At 51.7% G+C, this 9,486-nt stretch overlaps 1 protein-coding gene across 1 annotated transcript; it reads right to left on the reverse strand.

Annotated features, from left to right (window-relative positions):
• Window positions 1-325: 325 nt before the first annotated feature.
• On the reverse strand, window positions 326-4,472 carry HTR1B (5-hydroxytryptamine receptor 1B). Its single transcript, XM_075747542.1, has 2 exons — window positions 2,494-4,472; window positions 326-1,443 (listed from the first exon to the last, which is right to left on the reverse strand). Exon 1 carries the CDS (start codon window positions 3,694-3,696, stop codon window positions 2,557-2,559), a length of 1,140 nt encoding a protein of 379 aa, XP_075603657.1. The 5' UTR covers window positions 3,697-4,472; the 3' UTR covers window positions 326-1,443; window positions 2,494-2,556.
• Window positions 4,473-9,486: the final 5,014 nt, after the last annotated feature.

Below are 9,486 nucleotides of genomic sequence, written 5' to 3' on the forward strand. Positions count from 1 at the left end.
GGACATTGATTACAGTATCCACCAAGTGCTAAAATAAGTTTTGTTTGCTTTTAATGGAGTAAGAAAAATATGTGTAAAAACACACCTAAAAATTTAATCTGCAATTGTATGAAAATAGTAAGAATTATACCTAACAGTATTGGTTACGATGAAAGAAAAGCTGCCTGTTAAAAATCTGACCACTGATTGAAGCTTGCAATTTCAGCCTTCATCAATCGCTTTCTTGAGTGACTCATCAAATCAGTGTTACCTAAAAAGTCAATATTGAGAAACCAGGTAAACCAATAAATACTCCTTTCAGTCACACAATTGCTACAAAACACTCTTGAGAACACAGTAAAGCGTTTTATTGTTTATGCTCATTTTCATTTACACATAGGAGGAACAATCAATGCAGTTCTATCACAGCAGGTGGACCATATCCTGAAACTTTGACTGCTGAATATGTGTAGACCTGTCTTAAGGTCTGATTAGGAAAAGAAAAAAAAAGAAAAAAAGTAGGGGGGAAGTTGGGAGGAGAGTAATTTCACTAACATCAGTTAATTCATGATTCATGGGTATTTATTTTGCAGGTGATATAGCTCTTCTGAAAGAGCAAACTGCTTCACTTCTTTACAAAATACACTAAATAATGTAATTACTTAGAGAATTCTAAATTTTGCAGTGGTTCATGCGGTAAGGGTGTGCAACTGACACAAAATGGAAAACATGGTTACAACATCAAACTGCTACTTCTATTCCCAGCTGGTTTATGGAAAAGGTCATTGGACTTCTTGTTTTCTGCTCTTGAGTTACGGAGTAGAAGCAAGAAGTATTTACTGTATAAAGGCAACTACGAAGACAGACTATAGATTTGCAGTACAGTTGAACAGGTCTACAACTCTTGTTTCTACAGCATTTGCATTTGCTATTGTTTTGAAATACAAATACAACTTTTGCACACTGTCACTTCTCACACATGTTCAGCTGAAGGAGTCATTTACAGAATTTACTGTGATGCTCCTATTTTAAATGCTGCTTTTTTTTCTCCTCCTGGCCTCATAAGGGAAGCAAGCAACTCTTTCCACTGAAAGAAAGAAATTACAGGTGTGCAGAAGTACAACTATGCTACCAACACAGACAGAGACAACTGTGCTCTTGTGCACACCCCTACAACCGGCCGGAGAACAAATTAAGAAGTTAAGCCTGCAAAATAAATGGAGTTTACTCTCAAACTTTTTCTTCAGTCCAGAGGAATTATAGACCTTGATTCGAGGCTGCCCTCTTTTTTTGCAACTGATCTGCGTGACTATTGGAACAGCATCTCTGCCAGAGTCATTACACTGAAATGCAGAGCTGAGCAGTTTGGTGGCAGTATGTATTGACGTTTTTGCAGCATCATGAGTCTGGCAACTGGGCTTGGGGAAGTTTCAAGCAGTGGGTCTTTACAATAGCAACTTGATTCTGCAGACAAAAAGCAAAAGATTGGCAGAATTATTAAAGTATCACAACAAAGGCAAGTATGTATTCTGCAGAACGTGGCGCTGAGTGTAGCTATTAGTTGGCAGCCACTTTTGTCAGAGGCGCAGAAAGGCACAGCTTTTCCGCGTGTGAAGAGAAACACAAAGGTGTCCTTCCTTTCACGGTGGCTGAAAGGCAGCTTTCCTCTCAGGATGCCTGCTCCCAGCCCGCTCCGCTCCCAGCAGGAGCAGCCGGAGCCGTAAGGAGGCCAAAAAGTAGGCTGAACTTTAAGAGCTGCCTTAATGTGGGGCCCGTCCCACCTTCCTTCCTTTCCAAAAAAAAAAACCAAACCCAAAGCCCAAACCAACCCAACGCTGGCACCGGGGTTGCATCCGACTCCCTGCATCCCCCGCCCGCCCAGCGATACCTCCAGCTGCCGGCGGGGGCCGGGAGGCGGCACCGGGGAACGCCGCCGCGGCGGGGGGGGGCCTGCCCTGCCCTGCCCGGCCCTGCCCTGCCCGGCCCGCCGCTCCCCGGGGAGCTCTGCAGCCGGGTTGGAAAGCAAGTGCCGTTTAGCGCTAATTGATCTAAATACGGGTATTAGCATACGAAATGGCGGCAGATTGGTTTAATAGGTGGAATAAAGAGCAGATTGCCGTGAGTCACTCCCTGCGAGCTGGGGGGGGGACAACGGGGGGGGACGGGGACGACACACACGCACAGAAATGTCAGGAGCGTGCAGCATCGTCGCTGTTCGCCGCTACTTGCAAAGGGGCTGAACACCAGCCACAGGGGAGTACCGTGCTGTCCCGAAACACGGCACGGCTCGGCTCGGCTCGCAGGGAGCCTTGCACGGCGCTCCCCCCTCTCGCCCGCGGGGCTCGCCCCTACCCCTCCGAGCGCACTAGAAAGCAGCCCGTCCTGCCCGAGACGGGATGGAAAAGCTATTTGTGGGGTGGTACCTCCTTCCCCCATCCCTGATACGCCCCCTTTCCCCCCCAGGCCTTCCCGCCCCGAGCATCGCCGCTGGCCGCGGCGGGGGAACGCACCTACCTGTGGCGTCGGGCACGGGCGTGCATGGGGGCAGCCCCGGAGAACACATCGCATTCAAAATTTTCAGCTTGTGCATCGGAAACGTATGAGTTTGTGGAAAGCTTGTTTGAAGTCTTCGTTAGACATAGTATAGATGATGGGGTTGATGAGGGAGTTGAGATATCCAAGCCACGTGAAAAAGTCAAAGATGGCCATGTGGAACCAGCAAGCGTTCTTGCAAATAGGCAACACCAGGCTGATGATGAAAAAGGGCAGCCAACAGACGATGAAGGCTCCTAAAATAATCCCTAAAGTCTTTGTAGCTTTCCGCTCTCTAGCGGCCGTGAGCTTCTTTTTCTCCAGCAGGGCATCCGAGACCTTCACCTTCACCTGGTTCATGTACACGGGAGAGCCCGTTTCGCTGGATCCCTCGGGGGCCTTGGAGTTTATGGACGTGACGGAGGAGGACGACCCCGGGGAGTCTGTGATTAACTGAGCCCGTGTTAGTCTTTTACCTGCTTTCTTTGGCGTCTGCTTCAAAATCCGCGATCTGGCTTCCACGTAGATCCTCCCGTAGAGAGCTATCAGCAGCAGAGTGGGGAAGTAGAAGGCTCCCACAGTGGAGTACACGGTGTAGAGGACGTGGTCCGTGTTCACCACACAGTGAGAGACTTCCTCAGCCTTCGCCTGCCTCCAAAACAAAGGGGGCATGGAGATGCAGATGGAGAAGACCCATACCAGAGCGATCATGCCCGCTGCCCGCTTGGGAGTCCGTTTCGTGGAGTACTCGACGGCGTCGGTGATCGCCCAGTAGCGATCCAGGGCGATGACACAGAGGTGCAGGATGGACGCCGTGCAACAGGTGATGTCCGAGGACAGCCAGATATCGCAGACGATCTGGCCCAGCGTCCACTTGCCGGTCACAGTGTACATGGTGCTGATGGGCATGACGAGGATGGAGACGAGGAGGTCGGTGACGGCCAGAGAGGCGATGAGATAGTTGGCCGGCGTGTGGAGTTTCCTCGTCTGGTAGACCGTGGCGATGACAAAGGCGTTGGAGAGCACCGTGGCCAGGGTGACGAGCGCCAGGACGACGGCGAGCACGATCTTCCCGGAGAGGGGGGTGGCATCTTGGTAGATCCCTTCCTCGGCGGTGCAGTTTCGGCCGTGGTAAGAGTCGTTGGCGGGAAGCAGCGGAGCCTGGCAGGGGCCGGCCGGCTCCATCCCTCCGCGGCCGCCGCCCCCGCAGACGGCGGGGCTCGGCGCGGCGCGGCACGGCGGGACCGCTACCCCGGCAGGACCCCGTCGGCGCCGGGGGAGGGCTGCAGCATCCCTGCGCCGGCACCACCTCCCGCCCGCCCGCCCTTCCGGGAGCACCGAGCGGGCTCCGCGGAGCCTCACTCCCCGCGGGCGAGGGAGCAGGGCAACCCGGGGGCCAGGTGTGCCCGCTCGCCCCGCCAGCTCATTGCCCCACCGCTTCCCCTCGGAGCGCAGCGAACCCCGGGCATGAGGCTCCGGCCCCGGCCGCCCCTAGGCGCAGCCCCGCCGCCCGCGGCTCCGCACCGCGTCTCGACGGGCGCAGCGGCGGCGCCGCATGCCCGCGGGCGGCGGCCTCACCCCCCGGGCTGCGGGCGCGACGGCGCGGCCGCGGCGGCTGCGAGGGCAGCGGAGCCGCCTCGCCGGGCCCTGCCTTCACACGCAGCCCGCCGCAGCAACTTTGCAGCCGCCGCCGCGGGTGCGGGAGGAGCAGGAGGAGGAGGAAGAAGAGGAGGGTCCGCGGGCGGCAGGGGGGGAGACCACCTCCCATGGCGCCCCGCCGCGGGCCATGCTGTCGGGGCCCGGCCTCGGCCCAGCACCGGCAGCCGCGGGCAGGGGCCGGTGTGAGGGAGCGGCGAGCAGCCGCCGCCCCTTATATAGCGGGCGGCGCGGCGCGGCTTGGCTCCGCCGGCACCGAGCAACCTGTGCCGCTCCCGGGCGGGCTGCCCGCCTGGCCGTGGAGGAGGAGCCGCCGCCTCTCTCGTCCCTCCCTCCCTCCCGCACCCACCCGCGGTCCGACGGGGGGAGCCCGGCCCGCCCCGGCCCCTCGCACCGCCCTACCGCCGTTCCCCTGCCCCTGCCCCCGCAGGCGTCGGGAGGAGCCCAGGGTCGCCCTCAGACCCAGCCCCTCCGCAGCGCGTTTGGGGGGCAGGCCCCTCCCTGGAGCCCGACAGGGGGATGCCACAGCGCCGGGGGATTCGGGTCCCCCCTCGCCCTTCGCCTGGCCCCATCCCTTCTCTCACCGTGCCCGCCGCGCCTCGGGGCTGGGCGATGCCTGGCGCCCCACGGAACCCGCTGGCCGCGCAGAGGTGGCTGCCCCGCCGCCCCATGCCACGCCGGCGTTGCAGGTGCCGCTCGGTGCCGGAGCCGGGCGTGAGGAGAAGGGCCGCAGCGAGCAGGACGGTGCGGGACGGGCGCAGCCGGAGCGGGCAGGCAGCTCGGTTCCACCCGCCCTGCCCGGCGGGCAAGGGGCTCTGCAGCGCTGCGCGGCGAGTCACGCTGCTGCGGGGGCTGCGCGTCCCGCTGGATCACATCGCCTGCTTTACACTTAAACTTTTAGCAATCCAGCGCCTCCTGGGCTCGGGCTTTCTTACATTTTTTCCTTTTTTCTATTTTTTTCTTTCTTTTTTTCTCCCCCCCCCCCCTTTTTTTCTTTTTTCCTTTTGTTTTCTTTTTTTTTTCTTTTTTTTTTCTTCTTTTTTCTTTTTTTTTTTTTTTTTGTCTGTGTGCTTGGAAACGCACATCCACGATTGAACAGCCCTGACGCACCCTGCAGGATCCTTCAGTGCTCGGGAGGCGGGGGCAGGAGGTGCACCAGGAGCACACATTTGTCCGGGTCCTGCAGCTCCTCGGGGCTTTTGTTCTCTGCAACGGCAGGAAAGTTTTGCACACAAAGGGATGTGTGAGCTTGCTTTTTGCTGGGTCAGGGTAACTCCAAGCTCAGTGAAATGTCTGTGCTTCAGCCCTCAAGTAAATTTCCCAAAGAGAAATGCAGTAAAGAAGAGGCAAGGGTTTAAGTTTGCAGGCACATGCTGCTACCTGCCTAAGCTCCTGCGAACTCTCAGCACTCCCCTCTCGGATGTCTTCTCCCGGCTGGTTTCCTCTGTGGCAGGAAGGTAAACTGTTCCCCTGTGCTCCTCCTGGGCTATGCTCAGCACCACGCAGGGATAGGCACTGCATTGTTCATCCTGGGACATGGAGCTTTTGGGCAGGGTGAGAAACCTCCTTGAGCAAGAGGGACTGGCACACCTGAGATCAAGGGCACACCTGAGAGGATGCAGATCAAGGAAGGACAGCAAGAGGAAGCTGGAGAGGACCCACTGTGGCCCAGAGGGATGAGGAAACTCTAAGAAGAGAAGCATTGAACTGAAGGAGAGCCAGGGCTGCACAGCAGCGTGGGAAAGCTGGACACCCCTTTCCTTCCCTATTTCAGTACTGGGCAAGGTGCCCTGGTCTTGGGATGTGCTAAGCACTCACAGGTCCCCTGTGACAGTGCTCAAGATTTTGTAAAATCAGTCCCAGATCCACTCTTTAGTTAGGCTCTCTCAAGAAGTGAGGTAGGGAGGGGATTGCCGTGGGTCAATCAAAGTGTGGTAGTCAAGGTTTGCCTACATTCAATGAACTGATAGGAAGATAAAATGCCAATAAGCCTTTTTGTTTTCCCAAAAGAGCTTGGGGTAGAGTTTGGTCTGTTTCCATGTTTTTATTTTGTGGTGCCTCCATGGGCTCAGTGGAGCCTGGTAATCGGTTGGAGCCTCTAGGCTTTACTGCATTAAAAATACTAATATAGAGCTATCTACATACTTCTGGTCTTTTTGATGGGCAGAGATTTTATAATCCTGGTTTCTAATACAGTGTGCTATTGCTTCCACTTCTGCTCGCCATTTCTGGCTTAATTTAGTTGTGCAGCTGCCCTCGAGCCTCTGTAGCTCAACATTCTTCCCAAATAGGGCTACATATCCGAGACTGATGTAAATTTAAAGCACCAATAATAACAAAAGGAAAACCTAGTCCTTCATTTGGTTTCACAACAGCTTTCCTCTTGTGGAAAGGCTTTTCTGATAAAATTATAGAGCCTCCAAGGGTAATGTTCTAGCCCTAGCCACTGCCATCAGCTATGTTGTGTAAGGCAGACGAGTACTATGTGAATGGGTGATGAGTTCTGGCCACCCTACCAATTGCACTGTTTACCCTTATTATAAACTGTTTGTGTTCTGTGCACAGCTTTTGCTGTTGCCCTTCTCCACTAATTCTGGGTTATTATTCATCAGTAATCATCATTCCCTCTGTCTTGGCAAGAAGATGCTTTTCTCCTCCCTTGTTTTCTTTTGTTATGCTCACTTGTTTCTTACTCAGTTATGTAGTACTGCTGCCAGTGGTCAGGAAAACATTCACCCAGGGCATCCCAGGTCTAGCTGTGGTGACTTCACTTGACTTCCCACAAGGATCACCTGGTCCTCCTGGGCAGGTTCGGTAAGCATTCCCCATGCTTCTCTCTGGGGCTTCCTTCTTGGGTTAGGAATAGCTGCAGCAAGAAAGTAAAGCCAGCTTCCTAATAGTTTCTGTGTCATGGAGCTGGTGCTGTGCACCACTGCTGGTGGGGCATGCGGAAGACATGTCCCCACCCAGGCACTAGAACTGCTGCTCTCTTTAGGCTGTTGCATGCTGGTTCCCAGGAGTTGTGTCAGAGCAAGAAGTGTTCAGGTTTTTAAAAATTACTCTTCCTCTCTGCCCAGCCAGGCTGCATGTAGCCCTGTGCCATGGCTGGGCTCCCACAGGCCAAGGCTTGATGAAAGCAGGAACCAGGTTCTACCTTGATCATCAATAAGTACTGGAGTCTTGGAGTGCCAGTCAGAAACATATTGTGAATCATATGTATTATCACATGAACATATCTCACTGCTGTGCTCTCACCCTGAAGCTTGCATTTCATTGTTTACCTTCCCCTCTCCTAACTGGATCTGAAAAGATGCTTGTGGGAAGAGATCCTATTTCCTGAAGCTTTTGGCTTCTGTGCAGAGGCAGGCATAAAATTAATTTCTTTCTGCTGGCATAAAACTGTTAATACTTCTTATACCCAGATTTTGATGTACGAAAATACCCAAATATAGAAACTGCAATGAAAACTGAGCCTATTACTGGTCTATTGCATCACAAACTGCCCATGTATGGCATAAATGGCATCAATGACTTATAAATAAATTAGAGAGAGAAGACAGACACATAGAAACAAACCTAGCTACCAGAAAGGAAAAGTACTCATCCTACAGTCAGATCTGTCCTGGCCACAGATAATGTTGTACATCGTGTGGGTTTTGGCTTTTGGATCTTTTAAGTATATTTGAACACAAGGCTCAGTGCGCAATATAAACTTCACCTCTGCCCTTGACTCAGGTGGCAAGTTGTGTGTAATGCCATCTGTAGCCTCCTGCACTGTGATGAGATTCATCCTCATATTTTCAATAATGAAATTCTGAGTCCTTCTGTTAGCAAAGATAACCTTCACTATGTAAATCAACGCAGTGGTATTTTGTTGAGTTTGCCAACAGACAAATAACGCTAATATATGTGTGAAGTTTCTCAATGTTAACTTTGAAATATAGCTGAGGCCATTTAAATGCCAACACTTTTAAGTCACTAGTCAAAATAAAAACACCCAGCTTGAGTTACAGAAATTTAATTATAAGGAACAGCTGGGCCTGGTTTTGATTTTGACTCTAAGGACCCAGAAAAAGAAATAAGCGCATGGGCTCAATAGGCACACATATACACAGAGTTTCTTGACCCAAATCAAGTTATCTCATTCTTCTTCTTACTGGTCAGGCACAGTTGCCCAAAAATGTGCTCAGATACCCTCTGAAAAGTATTCAATTACTCTTTAAGGCGAGTAAGGTCAAGCAAAAAGAAACTCCTGTCTGCCCTTAAACTGTCTCTACCATTTCATCTCCAGACACTGCACCCATCCTGACACATTTCAGTTCATGGAGGCAGCAGTTGAGCTTGGTGACTGTTCCTTATTCAGTTACAAGGGGTTTGCCCTTTAATGATGTTCCTGGAGATGCTCCACAGGAAGCTGCTTCAATCCTGCCCCATCTCCTTCCACACTGCCTGTTATTCTCCTGCTTAGTTAAAAGCAGAAGAAACGATTGCTTGTGTGAAAAGGGCTGTTTCCTCCTGGTGATTGTGATTTCCATCTGATGCTGCTGGAACCTCTAACTCACACTAAAATCAGTGCAAATGTCTGTTTTGTTGCCAGAGGGTCTAGCTGAACAATCATCCCTACAGTTCAGGCAGTCTCCAGCTGTACACCTGAAGGGTTTTTAACCCACCGGGATCTTTCTGTGATGAAATACCTGCAGATCTATTGGGGAATGAACCATAGGAAATAGCTGTGATAGTACGACACAAGGTACAGCTGTCTACCAGGACTGAAAGTCAGTGGCATAACCTTTAACTCCTGCCTGTCACATAAAAATAAAAAAAAAGAAGAGCACCTATTCAGCACGAAGGCAAAGGACCCTGTGTTTAGACTCGGTAGGGATTCAAATGAAAAAAGTCTTATGTTCTGTGCTCAGACCTGGCAGAAGATAAATCCTCCACTTTCAGATATGGATCTATATCAGGTTTAAAGCTTTGGCCCACTTCAGTCTGTTCAGATCTTTCTTTCTGCTTTAGAGGATGAAATCTGTAAGGGTTTCCTTTCAGGATCCAGGGTTGATTTCAAACGGGTCCCAAATACCAAGTTTGCAGAAATGAAACACTGAATTCTGTGTTTTAAAAAAAAAGAAGTCTGCACACATTTTAAAGCAACAAGCTACTAACACAGAAAGCTTGGTGGAAACTTGTGCAATGCAGTGAATCACAGCAAAGTAAAATTGCTGAAAATTAAGAATCAAATCTTTTCCTTGTGAAATCAGCACATCAGCATTGATTTAAGGGGAGCTACAGAGATTTCTTCCTACTAAGGATCTGGTTCTT

This window comes from Balearica regulorum, chromosome 3, assembly GCF_011004875.1.
Source record: "Balearica regulorum gibbericeps isolate bBalReg1 chromosome 3, bBalReg1.pri, whole genome shotgun sequence".
In the NCBI taxonomy this organism is placed as follows: Eukaryota; Metazoa; Chordata; class Aves; order Gruiformes; family Gruidae; genus Balearica; species Balearica regulorum.